At 40.2% G+C, this 17,964-nt stretch overlaps 1 protein-coding gene across 2 annotated transcripts in view; it reads right to left on the bottom strand.

The window, feature by feature from the left end:
- Positions 1 to 912: 912 nt before the first annotated feature.
- mpped1 (metallophosphoesterase domain containing 1) overlaps positions 913 to 17,964 on the bottom strand; it is a 56,832-nt gene continuing 39,780 nt past the window's right edge. For both annotated transcript variants that reach the window (XM_079655429.1, XM_079655428.1), the window contains exons 5-7: positions 11,968 to 12,083; positions 7,429 to 7,542; positions 913 to 4,149 (exon numbers count right to left, since the gene is read on the bottom strand). In XM_079655429.1, coding sequence (XP_079511555.1) covers positions 4,028 to 4,149; positions 7,429 to 7,542; positions 11,968 to 12,083 — 352 coding nt within the window. In that variant the 3' untranslated portion in view covers positions 913 to 4,027. The remainder of the gene's footprint in view (positions 4,150 to 7,428; positions 7,543 to 11,967; positions 12,084 to 17,964) is intronic.

Here is a 17,964-nt window from a genome sequence, read left to right on the forward strand (position 1 = left end):
GAGGTGCAACAGACCTTTCAAAGGTTAACTAGAGAGGGCAGTCAGTCTGGTTGCAGGTGACTCTTTAATACTTATTTTTTAGAGACAGTTGGTCAAACTACTTTGAATTTAAAGCATTTGTGAATATAAGAGATATGTTTGCCCCTGGGTAGGTTTATCTATCCCTGACGAGAAGATTTTTTTATTTAAAAACAATGAAAAAGCTACTTTAGAGTTATTTGACTATTTGTCACTTATTTGTGTCCAAAGCCAATTAAATAAAGTGCTTTTGTAATGACGCAGACGACGGGACTGGGTGCATGTTTTGTTCATATGGTGAAGTGTAAAGTGAGATGGATGGCAAGAAGATAGGAGGGTGTCCGTCATTCATTTAAAGAAAACACAACCGCAGCAGTTGCTCTCAGAGAGGAGAGAAAAATGTAGAGAGATGGGAGTCATTATCTGAGGACGCCAAGAGAGGAGGAGCAGATGGAATTGGAAAAGGGATGATCCCAACTGAGAAAAAGAGCTCAGCATTGTGGTAGAAAAAAAAGAGGGAGGGAGATGGAGAAAGACAAGAGTATATGAAAGCTAGTTGTATTAATGGCAAAGTAAAAACGCCATCCACGAATAAATTACCCGGTCTCCCCTGGGATTACTAATGTAATTATTTGAATGAGGGTCCTCATTAGAATGTGCAGAGGTGTGGAAGACCTGCGGAACAAAATGGGAGACGGGTTTAGCTTCTGGAAATTAACTCGCTGCTCTGGGCTCTATAATTGATATGAGACACAGATATCTTTGATTGGATTAAAAGAAAGAACCAGGACGGGAAAAGTTTCTTCAATGCCTCTAATTTTTTAGAACAAAAAATAAGAATAGAAAGAGAAAAGGGAAGAGCGACGAAGGAAGTAAGAAAACATGATCCAGCGGTCACAGATAAGGTTTTATTCAATCAGTGAATAATCTCTCAGAACCAGCAGAATCCTTATGGTTTTAAGAAAGAGAGGTACTTTACATTTTTAGAGTTGTCTCCAGGAACAACACAGTCATATTTTCCCACGGTTGGGTCTTCATTTTCTTGTATACATTTCTAAGGAAAATTCCCCAACAACCATGGAAATATACGACACCATATGAACACTTTTATTCCAAAATGCAATACATCCATTTAAAGAGAAGACCTGACGCTCTATCCAGTATTGTTGGAGTGTGGAGGATCCAGCTCATAAAGAGAAGGTACTAATGATGCTTTAAAAAGTACCACCACAAACCGCTTTCAAGTTGTAGCTGTCAATCATTCTGCCTGTATAGGCGTCTCTTCTTTTTCAAAGAGATATCATTTTGGAACCAAACTCTTCATATGCAGATTGTCTGATTAGCAGAAGTCATTAACTCCTTTAAGCATGCCTCAAGAAAGAAATTTAAGAAATAGTACAGCACTTTTTTTTTTCTTGGAAAAAACAGGAAACACATAACACGGCTACTGAAGCAGAAGAGCATCAAAGTGAGACATCTAAATGAGGACTGGAAGAGGAGAGTGGGACCAAACAGAAAGCTTTTCATGAAACAGAGATGAAAGTTCTCCAATTTTCTGGTTTTCAACAGTTCCCTTTATTCCTTTTTTCAGGCACATTCCTTCGTAGACATGAATTAAGTTGGTGTTTTAAAGGATGAGGCTGAGCACTTCCTCTCCTTGCACACTCACACAGACACACACACCCGATGTTGTGCTTGTACACAATCCCACATTCAAAGTATTAATGCATATCCTTATTTAAAGGCTCCCCATTTCATGCCTCAAATCGTAGATCTTTATGATATTTTGTGCCAGAATTCAACAAACAAAAATACTTGTTTTTCTGATTCACCAAAACCAATTAGTGAAGTGAAAAATAAGAAAAATGGTGCAACTGTTTGTTTCTTATTAACAATTTAAGTTTTGAGCAGAGGCAGTTGTTTGTTCCAACTATCCACAAACCACTTTTTCGAGAGGGATTTTAATGTGAAAAATCTGCAGATCTTCAGCTCAACAGAAATGATTATCAAAATAAGTGATTATTTAAAAAACTGTTTTTATGCTTTATTAGAGTAATTAAATGCAGCCAATGACATGACCGTTTTTCTTTATACTATTATGTGTCCGCAGGCCCGTCCCTCCCTACAGACCGATCATGCAGACTGCGTTGGGCCTCACCTTGGGGAGGGGGAGTCATCTTGCGGAGGGTGCCTCAACTGAGCCGAAAATGCGGCCCACCTATGCGCTTATGCGGCGCAATTAGTGTGGCGCTCGCGAAACAGAGGGCCTCATCATAACTTTGCGTGGGGCCTCATGTTGGCCAGGGACGGCCCTGTGTGTCCCTTTGTGTTTTTGCTAGAAACAGACAGCTTTAACTTGACTGACACGATTATTTTTGAGTTTGCTTCAAATGTGCAATATTAGTCATTACATTTAATCTGCAGAAATTTCCTGAATTTCAAAACAAAACTTCCACGTTATATTAGCAAAACGCGTAGGAACAAGTGCACGCACCTCCCCCCGTTATCCACACAAATTGGTTTCTTCGTGAGTAATTCTGCTGCTCTTTCCTCTTTTGCCTATTTGGAAACATTAAGACATCAGCTGGCACAATGAATGCTGATGTGCTGAGGAAGCGAGAGTGAATGCGGGAGGAAACTGCAGCTCCAGGGAGCATTCATACAGTAGATAATGTCTGAGAACAAGAAGATCAAAGTATGACATGGTCTTGTTATGCTAAGCACATTCAGACTCTTACTGAGAACAACGTTATTCAGAAATAAGAGCAATGGAGAGAAAAAAAGGAAAAGCTTCTTAAAAACACAGACACATTTGTAAGAGACATGAAAGAGTTAATAATCACCAAATGGGGCCGAGCAGCTTTACAGAGAAGAAAATACCATAATAAGAATTTACATTACTAAGAAATTGACAAAAGGAAATGTAACAACCACAAATATAAACAAGTGTTTTTAAAGTATAGCAACAACCTGGAAATCTTTTAGAAAAACTTCAAGTTTTTTTCTTCTTTACACTGACAGAGAACATTTACATTGACCAGTTATACAGTACATGTAGTTACAGCTTTATTCCTCTTGAAAAAGGATACAAAGTTTTATCTCTCAGAATAGTGGCTCAGAATTACTGGCCATTAGCATTTAGCTCGTAGCGTTAGCATTTAGCACGTAGCTTCTACGTTGAATGAGACTCAGTCGCTGCTGAAAAGTTGTGGTAGTCATTCAAAACATGAATGATAGACAGGAATTCAAATTAAAATAAGAGTAGAAAAGGTGAAAGGGCAGCTACATGGAGGGAAAAGAAAGGGGGAAAATGAAGTGCTGTGCGTGGTTTCCTCTGTGTCCTCCTCTCGGCTGGTTAAGAGGCTAATGAGGGCTGTAATGAGGCTCAGGGGAGCCATGTGAACATGTTTGACTCCCCAACTCTCATACAGCCCTTAGCAGAGACCTCTTGCTGCCCTCACACATTCACTTTGATCTCACATACAAACATATTGGCAATACAAAATAAAAACACTCCATCTTGCTCCGGGCGCGAGGAGAGGAAAGAAAAAGGCGGGAGACAGGGAAAGAAATTAGGAAATACATTTTTAAAGTGGTAAGGGATCAAAGTTCTGGTAAAATCCCCCAGAGTCATGGCTTAGCCAAAAGTCTCATGTAGACAAGGTGCTGGGTCGTTTCACGTCCATCAACATCGTCTCTCTGAGAGCCACTTCAGATTGTCAGTGCAGTAAAAGAGTGCAGAGAAATGTCCATTTGTCCGCATATAAAAGTGTCTCTCCGCTCGTCCATTTGCCTTTTAGACGCAATGTTGAGATGAAGAAATTATGGCACATTAAATAATATTTATACCGTCAGGAAAGGTCCCTTGCTTAGTCTGTTCCATCCCTCGGGTCGTACCGTTTGTGTCTAATTTACACAGTCGCTCTCCGCTCCACCACCGTCCTCACCTACCTTTCCTGGCATCTTTCTCCTCACTGCCGGCAGGTGTTTTGGGGGGAGCTTCCTCATGTCATGTGCTGGTCCTGGGGTTAGGAAGGTCAAAGACGATGGGGGCGTTCATGGGCATGAAGTTCACGGTGCAGGCGGAGGCGTTGATGAACGTCGTGGTGCCATCAGTCATCATGCCGTAACCTGGGGAACAGTGGACCACATTAATCATGTTTTTTTTACTTTTTAAGACTTATCAACTCATTCATTAATTTAAATGTTTCAATCTTGGGATAAGTTTAACTACAAATTACAATTAAGAACCGCAATATGTGTTAACTCAAAGTGTTACTTCTTGATGTAATAACACATGCATCTTTTAATTACCATCTTCAACGTAAAGGAAGTCATCCAAAAATATGTTTCTCCATATTTTGTAAAATGTTCATTTATTTTTTTCATGAAAATGATAAAACATACACTTTATAATACCAAACCGGAATGGATGTCCTCATCTGTAATTGTTATATTTTTAGAAAGGCTAAGGAATACGGTGATGCTTGTAATAAGAATATGGATGACAATACCCATAATCCACCTGTGATCTGGTGTAATTTGGCCATGATAGATAATCTACTAATCTAGTTAGCTTATTTTAAAATGTATTTTTATTCAGTTTTAAATTACGATTGAATGAAATAAATACATTTTATTTTATTATGGTATAATTATTTATATAAATAAAAAAAAAACATACATTTTGCGTGACCATATATATTTTTATAATTAGAAAATTGTAATAATTATAAAAATAAACTTAAGAATAGGATTTATCGCAACTGTGACGCATTGGATGGGGTTATAACCGTTATAATAAAGACACAAACATATAAGATATATTTTGGACGTGACAGCAGAGCTATCAGCGCTCAGTATCACCGCACATCGTTTCCAAAATGGAGAGATCCCAGTTTGAGCAAATATATGCATGAGAGTGCCACACTAACAGCATTACAGCTAAAAAAATCCCTGCTTCAAAGGCACTTTAGATCAGCGTTCCTTCCAAATGGTAGATGTGAAAGTGTTACCATTTTGTCAAACATAAGTTAACTACCATCTCTCAGAAAGTACTACAATTCAGCTTTGCGCCATCAGTGATTTTTTAAGTGTAGGTGTCACTTTCAGCATCTCTTGGAATCGAACAGATGTCTGCGTTGGTCCATTCAGATTTGGAATACATGAATACAAAAACGCACTGCAGATCAGTTCTGTCTTTCTCTCTGAATGAAGAGAGCTGCGTTCAGCCTATTTCTCTTGTTGTGTAATCTGATCTAGTTTCTAATATGGCTCACTCTGATAGGGCACTGCTGCTCCAGGGGCTCAGCACTGACCTGATAACCCCGAAAAAGCAATCCTCGGTCCAGGGAGACGGCCTTTCTGCCCTCGTTGGCCTGGATTAAATGCTTATAAGGATGTGGCAGCTCAGCTATTCCATGATATACACTTTTATTAATTAAGACATTCACATCACTCAGTGTTTTTCAGTGGAACCGGTTATTGAATGGCTGGAATTGAACTTTTGTAGGCAATTTTAAGGAAAAAGTATAAAGGTCCCATGTCATGGCCATTTCCACTGATCATAATTACATTGTTGAGGTCTACTAGAATAGATTTATATTGTGCAATTTACCAAACTCACTTTGGTTTCTCATACAGCATCTCTGTATACTACGTGTATTCACTGAATTTCACGCTCTGCCTTTAACGGCTCATTGTATCTCCAGTAGCTCCAGCCCCCACCTTCCCTGTGAGCACAGTGTGCTCTGATTGGTCGGGACGTTGTGAATCGCGCTGAGCTCCATGGAGGTGTGGTTTCCTTGTTTAGCGATACACAGCCAAACACAGCCAGACTCACCCTGAGCACACACAAAGTCACAGCCGAAGTAAAAACAATAAGTGTGGCTTGATATTGAGTAAGAAAAAGGTTGATAAACGCTGTGAGAATAGGTCTGCAGAGAGAATTTCGCCGCGATCCCAACTGTCTGTTATCAGCCTGCAGCCAGGGAGGAGAGATCAGCAGAGCTGCATGCACTGAGTGTGTGTGTGTGTGAGGAAGTCCGTGGAATGGTCAATTTGGACCAATCAGCGGGGGCTTAACGTAACAGCTCCACGGATTGGTCCATTTCGTTCCGGGTACGGTTGACATCATGCGTACCCGGAAGAATCAAATGGACAATGACGTATATCCAACGAGGCGTTCTGGGGCAGCATAGACAGGTATTTTCTGTGTTAGAGTTTTACTCGCTATAGGTTGTACTTTGAGGGTTTGTGACTCTGCAGACCGTTTACATGCATAAAAAACTTCATAACACACAAGGGGACGGGTAATAACCGGAAAAGCATGAGATGGGACCTGTAAGTAGGTATAAAACAAGGATGTAGATACATTTCTTTTCGTAAATGTTTAGGTTATAAGATACATGAGAAAATATTAGACAGTGATGTAGCAGCAGGGGTGTTAACTATCTGCCTCATTCAGAATGCAATTTTAAAGAGGCCATTCCTGGATGCTAAATATTATATTGCATCCCATGAATTTAGGTCGTTAGGATTTATGTGAGCCTTAAAATGTGTACATGGTACTCTGTAAACAAAAGAGGGGGTAGTTTATATTTAGAGTATCTCTGACTAAAACACAGGAACTTGGAGAAATGTGTGGCCATGTTGAGAAGTTGTATCCTACTCCCACTTAAATTAATCAAGGGGGCTAATTCCACTGGGAGGAAGATTGACTCCTTCACTAAAAGACCACTAAGTCAGCATTATGATTATTTGCAAGTCCTTTGTGTGAAATAGTATTCATTATTTTTTAAAACATTATTTCAATGTTTTCTGAACTCTGTTGAATGTCTGTTTCTTTTGATTTTATGAGTATGATTTGACAGTCCAAATATTGCCAGAAAAAACAAATGTTCAGGCCATGGCTATATGTGTAAATATTTAAATAATAATTAAACTATGGAAAGATTTTTTGGCATCATGTATAGGAATAATTGTGTTTAAAAATGATGTAAAATACCATAACTAAAGAAAACAGGACCAGAACATATACTGTTACCAGTCCTTTGCTTTCCTTGTGTTGCTGCTGTGCAAACCGGCCTAAATGTTTGATTCATCGTGTTGTATTGATTGATTAAAAACATTTCTGATTTTAAGGGCACGCCATTCACTTGACAAGAGACACTTTATGTCTATGTTGTGAAGGGACGTGTCATTACCTGGGCTTCTAGTTTCTATAGTTCCAATGTAATACTATATCAATAAACAAGCATGACTGGAAAAAAGTCCATTTGATTAAGACCTCCTCTTTTACAATGTTGAAAATAGTTTATTTGCTTTAAATGGCTGTGGATCGTCACATTTGTCTCTGTTGCAACTGCAGGATTGTGTGTGTTTTACTGTTTTACAAGCACATGCAAGTACCTTCATGAATGTGTCCGAACACGTGAAACTTGGGCTGGACTCTCCTCTGGACGGTGTTGAGCAGCTCCATGCAGCCCACACGCTGCATCTTTTTCGGGACCCAGTCCAGGAACCCTGCACAGAGTGACACCAAAGATCAAACACACCTCACACTAAAACGCACCACTTCCAACTGAGGACAAATGGCACCACGACACATATGAAGATCTGTAGCACATGTGGTGGTATGCTAAGTATGCTAAAGAAAAGTGTTTTTCTATCTAATGAGATGTAATATTAAAAATATAATGGGCAAAAGTGTACTGATCATTTTGGGCTGACTTTCTATTTTCTGTTTTCATTTTAAACGTCTGAATTTGTCTTCATGCAGTTATATATTCATCTTCCTTCATACATCACATTTAAGAACAACACTCTCATTTCAGACTCCTTGTCTAATGGCAAACTGCACATTGCAGCACAAAAAAGACTCTTAGAAAGCAGCCATATAAAATAAAGATCAATCACAGCCACACACAGATGCAGACTTCCCAGTGTGTGTGACAAGGATGAAGCAAGGAGTGTACATGATTTAGTGGCTGCTCTGCGAGGAGGGATGCTGCTGATGCTGAGTCAATAAAAGCATCAAGTCGGAGAAATAAAATGAGTGAGGAGCTCGTGGCTCCATCTTCCCTGCCTTCTGTCGCGCCGCGCAGACAGGAATAATAAAGTCAACACAAAGGAAAAAAGACAAATAGATTCAAGTGAACAAAATAACAAATGGCCAGATGAGAAAAATAAACTGAAAGAAGACTTTAATTCCTGCTTGCATAGTTTTTATCAATGTATCCATTGTTGCTTATATTAACTGCTAGAAACATTATTTCCACAAATTATTAGAAGATTTAAATTTGAACAATAGTCTGTTGGAGTCTGCTAATTCAAAGGCCTGGACAAATGGCGACCTCTGGACAGTCAGGTTTAAAGTCTTTAAGGACAAGTCCAAACCAAGTCTCTAGTCTGAAAGGACAGGTGAAGTGACAATTTGTTTACACATTGTACTAGAAAAGTCTCTAAGGGCGAGTCAAGACCAAGTGTCAAATCTCTAAGGACCAGTCCAAGTTAAGCTTTCAAGTTTTTTAGTCCAAGCCAAGTCTCTCTAAAATAGGTTTAGGTCAATTCTCAAGCCTTTAAGGAGTGGACTACTCCAACTCCAGTCTCAAGTCTTTAAGAACAAATCCAAGCCAAGTCTTTGAGGACAAATCCAAGCCAAATCTCTAGTCTGAAAGCACTAGTCTAAGTCAAGTGTCAGGACATTAAGTTGAAGTCAAAGCCAAGGTTTTTAGGGCGATTTCAAGCCAAGTCTCAAGTCTTTAAGAACAGGTCCAAACTGAGTCTTTAGGGACAAATCTTAAATCAAGCTCAAGTCTTTAAAAGATGAGTCCAAGCCCATCCTTAAGTCTTAGAGAACGAGTCAAAGCCTTAAGTCTTAACGAAAGAAACTCATGTCAAGGCTCAAGTCTTTAAGGACAAGTTCAAACCAGGTTTACAGTTTTTAGGTCAAAGTCCAAGCTAAGTCTCAAGTGTTTGAGGACAAATCAGGTAAACTTTCAAATCTTTAAAGACAAGTTTACATTTCTAGCGACAAGACCAATTCACAACTACATTTAGAAGTCTAACAGTCCAAATTAACCTCTCACCAAGACCAAAACATTACAAAAATTATTTCAAGTTGTATGCATTGACATGCCAACGCTGAATGACAAGTAGCATGAGTTATGATAGTTATGGCTGCCTTTCAGCAAGTCAGGGGCAAAAAAAGAGAAAGGGAAGAGTCTCTCTAGGGATCTCTAAGATTATCATTCTTTTTTTTATCACCAAACAAAGTGCTAAAACTCTCACTCACAGCACAGTTAATGGATTCTCTTAAACTCAACACAGAAATAAAACTTCTGTGTAGGCTGGCAGTGAATCAGTCATGATGGTAAAGTAATACAGTCTGACTTCTTTGTCCTCTAAATGTATCTACTTGTAAAAAAAAAAAACATACTTGTAAAATCAGTCTAGGTATGAAACGCCTTCAGAATTCTTTACAAGCCTTAGGAGATGATGGAAGCGCCGTGAGAAGTTACGAGGGCTTTTTGCGTCTCGGGGTATTTTGCTCTAATGTGCCGTTTGTTTCAAAGCAGCTGCTGCTTTGGGCACGGAGCCTGTTTTCCTCTTTTGTCTCACTTGCTCTCTTTCCCTCTTTACTGTTAACTTCTTCCTCACAGCCAGATAAAGAGGCCATATTTTTCCTTTCTAGCTGCCGATCTGCCGTTTTATCGCGCCTCATAAAAGACGAGAGCTTTTTGCTGCAGTGCGAAACAAGTCTTGCTAACACTTATTTTTCCGTCACCTTCTGGGCCATGTTCGTTTCACACTCTTTTTAAAAAACATTTTAAAAAAGGATGTCTTTTCTTGACCTCTAGCGCGTTAAACAATCCTCTTTATTATGCACACTTTTGTGGTCCATACCCTTTATCCCTCTTTCTTTCTCATGCCATTCCTGCAATCTTGCTCTGAATATGTGTGTGTGTGTGTGTGTGTGTGTGTGTGTGTGTGTGTGTGTGTGTGTGTGTGTCTCGTGCATTAGTAGCCTGCTGTTGCCGCTCCATATGCCAGTGGATTACGAGCAGATAGCTGGAGACACTTCGCTAAGCTGAATGGAAAATAAACGGCCGTGTTTGCAGCCGAGACGCAGACACAGAAATCAATCACACACACTCGTCTGAACACCACAGATGCAGAAGGAGATGAGGTGTGAAAGTGTGTGTGGGAGAGTGAGGGTTAGGGAGAGAGAGCAGTGAGTGCCCCTGTGTCTCTATAGGATGTCAGTTAGATTGCGAGTCAGCATCTGTGTTTGTCAAACTCTTGCGACATTTGTTTGTGTGGGGACGAAAAATGTGAAAGGTGATGACACAGGAGACTCTACAGGTGAAGTGTGTTTGTGACCGACTGTGAGAATTTATTACATTACCAATTACTCAACAATATAAAATCACCTTTTTGACGATTACACAAATAGGTCCGAAATACAGCCCAACAGTGCCCACGATGTAACCTCAATTCTGTATTTTTGGTTTGATCGGGACTTGGACCGACAACCCATTTTGATATTTTTAAAGAAAATCAAGCATTTACAGTGTTGAGGAAATCTGCAATAAAGTTGATGAAGAATATGTCTTATACTTACTTAAGAAGAGAAAAGAATACACCTCAGAACAAGTCTGTAGTGTAATGAGAAATTCGACCAAGGTCTTTACACATTATATCGAGAGAAACACCAAAATAACTAAGAGCACTTTCCCTGAAGTGATATTCAAATGTGTACTTGATGGTAGGGTGAGAGCTGGTTTCAACAAACTCAAACACTATACAAACATGTGCAGTGAAGGTCAGTTCACATGTAAGTATCTAAATAAAAGTAATACAAAAAATATGTTTTTCTTTATTTGCAATGAAGTCAGGTCCAATCCAGCTAGGGACCTTTCACTGTATAAAAAAATATAAAAACGTGACAATAATATAAAACATGTTTTATAGGCTGGTGACATTCTTTCTAAACTCTATATATTTAAAATGTGTCTACGTGTAGATCAATAAATAAATATCGAAATAAATAAATAAAGGACTGAGAGCCAGATTTACTGGTCGGGAACAGATGTGACGCAATCTGCCCCAAACAGAAGTTTATTTATCTAACAGATGCAGCGGGGTGGAGTTAAACAAATATATATATCATAGGTGAAGATCATGCCAATGATATGTAACTTGTCGACTGTATCTTGCTGGATTCACTGCGGTCAAGCGCTTTGGAACTGCCACTTTTGTGGAGTCAATTGATCCATCAAAGTTTATAGTGGTTAAAAATACCCACAATATATATATATGCAACCCCCTTTAATTTCAACCCAGTCTCACGGCATGTCGTGTAATAGTCACAAAATGTATTTAATCTATTGATTCGTGTTCACCAACACAACTTTCCCATTTTTTTCGTGTCACACAGAACGATTTTAAAAGCAATGTATTTCTATTGGTAGTGTGTTTCGTGCCTGCACCACGTATTTTTGTCCGGTCGGGTCTTGGACGAACGGAAGCTGTGTGGTTCATAAACACATGTTCTTACTTAATATCAAGCCACAATTATTGTTTTTATTTTAAATGGTTCAATGTCGGACTTTTTTTGCTGTCCACAAGGAAAATAAATGGGGCTCAGGGCCTCAGAATACTGAAATCTGTATTTTTTAAATCTTTTTTTCCTTCTAATTTGTTATTATTTACATTGCTTTTAAAATCGGGACTATAACACGAAATGCCATGAGACATGATTTAGGCCAGGAGGGTCATAATCTCACCAAAATCCCACTATTCCCCTTTAGTTTAAGCAAACAAAAGCAATTTACTCTGAGCCAATCAGTTGAAAATGTAAAGGGCTGTGATTGCCAACGGTGTGTGTGTTTGTGCGTATGTGTGTGTGTTTGTGTGTGCGTGTGTTCAGTGTAATGTGTGTCTTACCCAGTGGGGGGCAGTGTGTGACCAGGATGTCTGTGTTGTCAGGGATTTGGTTCCACTTGTCCAGCAGAGCCTGACCCCGAGGCAGGTTGAAGCCCCAGCCGTAGTACCAGGGCTGCCTGAAGACAAACACACACACACGGGAAGATAAATGGTTAGTCCATTCACCATCAGTACAGACAACATCAAGTGAACATCTTATGCGTTTCTCTTCGACTCTGGCTGTTAACCTTTACAATAATATTGCAGCTCATTGAAATGGGATGTGAGTGAAGTAACACTAAACAGAAGAACTCACAACCAAACAGCACACATAGTAAACAACCTACAACACTTCAGGCTTCGTGGAAAATGTGTTAATGTGCTCATAAACGAAACACTCGCAACCCTCTCAACACAAAGATTCCTTTAGTGTGTTCTCTGTGGGAATTTCTCTCTCACCCATTCCCCCCCTGCCTGAAACGCCTCCATTGGACTCCTTTGTTTACTTCTGTAACATAGTGACATCACTATGTCACGCTTATATTTGATAGTGCTGTAACACAATGTACGTGACGGGTCAGGGGGCGGGACATCTGTGAGGAGTTGACCAATCATCATCAAGAGAGCTGGCCAGCTAACCAATCAGAGCAGACTGGGCTCTGGTTTCAGACAGAGGGTGAAAAGAGGTGCTGCAGCACAGGCAGTATGAGACAAGTAAAGACCTTCTTGAACATTAAAGCATGGAAACATCTCACAGAATACAATATGATCCTGAAAATGCGCATAATAGTGAGCTCTAAAAAGATATTCTCAAAACACTGAAACTACAGCAAACAAACCGCAAACACACAGCAAAAGTCAAATGTTTCAAAATGATGATGTCGCGGCATTTACAGGTTGTTGTATCAAAAACTTTGATGAAGTTTATAATGTTACATTTTTGCAGACTGTTGTTTCAACCGGACAGTCATGATGAGTCAGTTTTTGACAGTGTCTAAAATAATTTGTGATTGCAGTTTTTCTGCACTTACACTACAGCAGCATTTACTGTATGCAATCTTGCTCTGTAAGCTATCTTCGTTCCATTGCCTGAAAAAGTGACAGTTTTCATTTCCTTAATAGGACTTTATTGCAATATTTTAACGGTGACTTCCTGAAGTTGCTGCCTTTGCTGGTAAATAATGAAACACACAAGGAAGTCAAAACATAGTGTGACTTCTCACTCTTCTTTAGCATCCCACACACACATCTTCTTCCTTTCAAGTGTCTTAACTAGTGGTTTGACCTTCAAGGTGAGAAGTTTCCAGGGGGTCTTCTGAAGAGTAGTCATGTACTGAAGGGCGAGGGGAGGAATCAAACAGATCCCTAGAAGGAGGGCGGGTGAGCTGAAAGCGACATTAAACTTCTTCTTGATCACAGTCAGCCCTTGAACGCTCCACGACAGGAAGACGAGAGAAGAATCAGGGAGAAATGAGAAAAGAAGAGAAGAAGAGGAGCCTTGATGGCTGGGGCTCGCGTCCCTTTACTTTGATAGCGGACGCCTCGTATCGTGAGTGACGGAGAAGAAATTAACATGTCACTTACAATCTGTACTCCGATCCATCTTCCTTTCCAACACGCCGCACGTGTGTGTGCAACGACGACGTCCGCCGCCACTGCCGCACAACCGGCTTTAAATTGCCGAGTGCAGTCACTCGAAACGCCAACTTTATCGCTGTGGCCGCTGCTCCACGCATCTGTGCTCAGTGGAACATCAGATGAGGATTTTTTTAATAATTTCCGGAGTGAGTGTCTGTGTGTCTGACATGCTTGAGGACTTTTGAGATGGAAAGACAGGTTTGAAGATAGAAATAAACACCTTCCACATATGTAAGTCCCTTTCCAAGCTAAAAATGAGAACTTCAGCTCAGGGAGGGTGGTCAAGCACATGTGGCAGTAGTGCATCATGGGAAATCCTGTCCTATTTCGACAGTGCATCCGATTAAAAATCCTCCCACTTCCTGAACATCAGAGAATACATTTCTTACGAATGATCTGATGCTGCCCATGGACAAAATCTCAATAATTTACACTGGGAATATTAAAACATTTAGACTGGCCTTAGCACATTCATAGGGCTTGTGGAATGTAATATTCATGTCAGTTTTCACGTGGACATCTCAATTAAAAAGAAATGAGCTTGGCGGTGCGGTTGATTCTCCCGATTCTCTCCGTGTGAATGTTTGGATGACTAGAGAGCAAATGAGGAGAGACCATAACGACCAACGGACACTACTTAACATTTATAAAAACTTGCCCGACTTGTGTAGACTCTTTTCTTCTTTAACTTTTCTTTGTTGAGACCTTCAAAAGGAAAGCATCTGTTCAAGTGCTTAAACTACCTGATGATGTTCCTGTGATTTCTTTAACTTTGATGGCAATCAATCTAGCTATTGGTCTCCAATATCAAAATGTTTCATTCTTCTTATCTAAGAAAGCTCTACTGAGATAAGAAGTCTCTTTTTTCCAAGGTAAAGAAGCCTACATTGTTTTCCTATCCAAGGTCTATTAACTTTAGCTAACCTTCATGATCCTAAGCTCATTCAAACAGTCTGAGGGGCCTTGACCTAAAGGTAGCATGTGGAGTCAATCGCATTGATGTTCCAGCAAGGGCAGAGAAGAAGAAGACTGTTCGCCAGTCAACAAGCAAGTCACATGACTTTAAAAACAATGGCTTTACAAATGTTTTAGGAGAAATTGTATGCATTTACCGTGTTTGTTAGACCCTAAGGCCACAGATAGTTGTATGTGAGTTATACCGAATGTTTTATTTGCATATGAGAAAACTCTGCAAGGCAGCTGTAACAACATGTTAATCAGAGAGAGAGCTGAATTTTACTTTCAGGTTTTTCTAATATTCTATCCACCTGAGAGTCTTAACATAAGAAACACCTTGCAGTTCAAATCAACAGATTAACTGCATCACTAACTGAAGCCTTTAAAATTAGTATATCAACACTTTCTAGAAATGCAGCAAAAACGACAATCTCAGCCTTGATGTCTGAACGGTGTGAACGCGACCAATGCACGGTGGTGCAGTTTGGTAGAAGCAGAGACTGTTTGATGGTGCATTCAATAATCCTGCATTCATAAAGTGCTTTCTTCTCTTTCAACCACTCAAAGGGCATTTTTATCATATTCAACATTCACACACAAATTCAAACACTGATGGTCATGCCTTCGCAGACTTGAGGGGCAACACATCGAAAATTAAATTGCTCTTTATCCAAAGCCACAGCCGTCCCATGACGCACCAGCATCCTATTTCTGTGACGCTGCAGTACAAATGTCATAAGGCTCTGAAACTGATTGAACCAGTGGTTACCTGGAAGGTTTGGAATCACTCTAAAAGCAGATTGGTATGCTTCAGAGAATGGTTTGCAATACTTTTAAGTATAAGCTGTTAGTGGGCAATGGAATAAAACAGTCACAGTCCTTTAATGCTTGTTCAAACATGTGGTGATTGATCAATGTTGCTTTTGAGTTCCTGTCAAAACTTGTGAAAATATACTTTCAAATTATAACTTTCTTTTTAATCTTTTGAGAAGCTGCGTTTCTCATTTTGGACAGAAAAAACCTCAAGTTTGTCATCCTGTATACATAAAACAATGAAGATCCAGTCTATCATTTTGTCAGCCGAGGATTACAGCACCGTCTTGAAAGTACCGCAGCTTCTTTAATTTGGTGACATCAATCATTCGGTAAGAGAAGGCGTCACTCTTTGTCAAATGGTTTGTATCTCATTTTGCAGCAAGCCTCTTCGGCGTGCCAGAAAAACGTCCCCATGACGACTGTAGGCGTCTCCATCACAGTTGCTAAAAAGAGATTATCCCTCGCACCGAACTGACCGTAGCTTCTCTCAGTAAGAGACCCACCCTGTGTTTGTCGAGCAAACCCCAGAATAACTGAATGTAATTCCACGGATAATATCCCTGCTTCAGTATATTCAGATTTGCTATCAGGTAAAGGGATTACAATGGGGCGAGTGATTTGTGTTAGAGGAGGAGACGTGTGTGACGCATATTAAAGATTCTGCTAATGTGCTGGGCTGGTATTTGTTATGGGTTTTGAAAAAAAAAAAAAAAGGAGAAAACAGATGTTTGTGTTGAGCGCTCCATCCCCCGGCACGTCTTCAGGCAACACACGGGGAGAAAAACAACAGCGTTCAAACCATTTCTACTTTCATTTCACAAACCCACACACAGCCCTCAGTAACTGGCGTCACCTCTTTCTTAAGGACAAGAGGAAAAGTCAAACTTCACACTCTAAAATGCATTTAAAGATTTAACACAAACAGCAATGCACAGCTCTTCGCTTGCATGTATCACAGTGTGTGTGTGTGTGTGTGTGTGTGTGTGTGTGTGTGTGTGTGTGTGTGTGTGTGTGTGTGTGTGTGTGTGTGTGTGTGTGTGCGTGCGTGCGTCTCACTAACAGAGGCCCACTGATATCACTGGAGTAAGTCCATGAATCATTGAAAGCCTCTGCCAAGGGCTGCCAGGCACCCATGCTTGCCTCTTTTTTTTCTCTTTTCCCCCTCATTCTCTCTCTTCTTCATCTCTACCCCTCATTACGTCTCTCCGTCCGTTTCCCTTCTCCTCCTACTCCCTAGTCTGTCTCCTCTTGACATATTACTCCATTGTCTCTCTTCCTCCCTCTTCAGTTCTCCCCCCTCACTTTCCGAGTTAGGAGGACATTACCTGCTGCCAGGAGAGAGGCTGCCTTCTATGTGTGAGAGGGGGGATTTAAAAAAAAAAACTAAATAACTAGCTAAGGTAACCTGAAGTTCAGCAGCGGAGGGAGAGGAAGCGTTTAGAAATAGACGGAAGGACTCAGTATCAATAGTACTTTTTGAAAACAACCAAAAATGTGTTTTACTAATACTAAAATCGATCAACTTATTAACCTTAGGTAAACATGCATCATATCATGTTTTTGGCATGCAGTCAAACCGCTGTTTTGGTTTATTCAATAATTCACGTCACAAGTTTTCTGTGTGTGTATGTGTATGTGTGTGTGTGTGTGTGTGTGTGTGTGTGTGTGTGTGTGTGTGTGTGTGTGTGTGTGTGTGTGTGTGTGTGTGTGTGTGTTGTTTCCTGCTCGACAGAGAGTGGTGGAGCCTTTTAGGTCGAAATATATTTGTGTCACATTCCAGTTGCAGGAGGATTCAACTGAAAGAGAGTTAGAGTTACAACTCTCTGTGGATCTGTCAATATGAGTGAGTAAGTTATAATTTGCTTATTTAGGACTTAATCACACGCTAACCAAGTAGACTGAGGAGGAGGCGAAGAAACACTGTGGTTCTCGAGTAAGAAAAAAAGGGAAATACAAATTAAGCAGGATTACTGTAACAAGGTCCGTCTTAACGTGTATCACGGCCCTCATGCTAATCACTACATGCTCCGACGCAGTGAAAACACCCACCCGCCATCACCTCTGCAGGATTTAATTAACTACTCATGACTTAATGACCCTAATAACAGCCTGGGAGGCAGTTTGGGGGAGTGGAGCGTGGCGATCTGCATACACACACATTTGAGAAGTGCCGTTTATTCTGTGTTTGACGTTTAACACACAGATGCTCATTTGCGAAGGCACTCAGGCCTATTTAGCTTAATGTTTGCCCCACGGCTTTATATCTTAACTTCTTCTCCCTGACATCTATCTCCTTATATGGTTGGACCTCATGCCTCCCCCTCATCAGTAAACATCCTTGGGGAAATGTTTCAAAATGCAATGTAGAAGAGTATAATGTAATCACTATGTATGCTTACTTAGGGGTCAGCTTTCTCAGCAGAATCCATTTTGCATTTAGATTTTTTTCAAATGTTTAAAGATTTTATTTTCTGGCTTGATTTACCATTTACAGTGATAGAAGTGAGAGAGAGGGCTATGGGTGAAAAAGCGTAGGGGAATGACAGGTGCTGCTCACATTATTCAAGATTTCGTCTTCTTTGAATAGCCTGCTACGAAACTTAAAAA

The sequence above is a fragment of the Notothenia rossii genome, assembly GCF_949606895.1.
Source record: "Notothenia rossii genome assembly, chromosome: 10".
Lineage (NCBI taxonomy): Eukaryota > Metazoa > Chordata > Actinopteri > Perciformes > Nototheniidae > Notothenia > Notothenia rossii.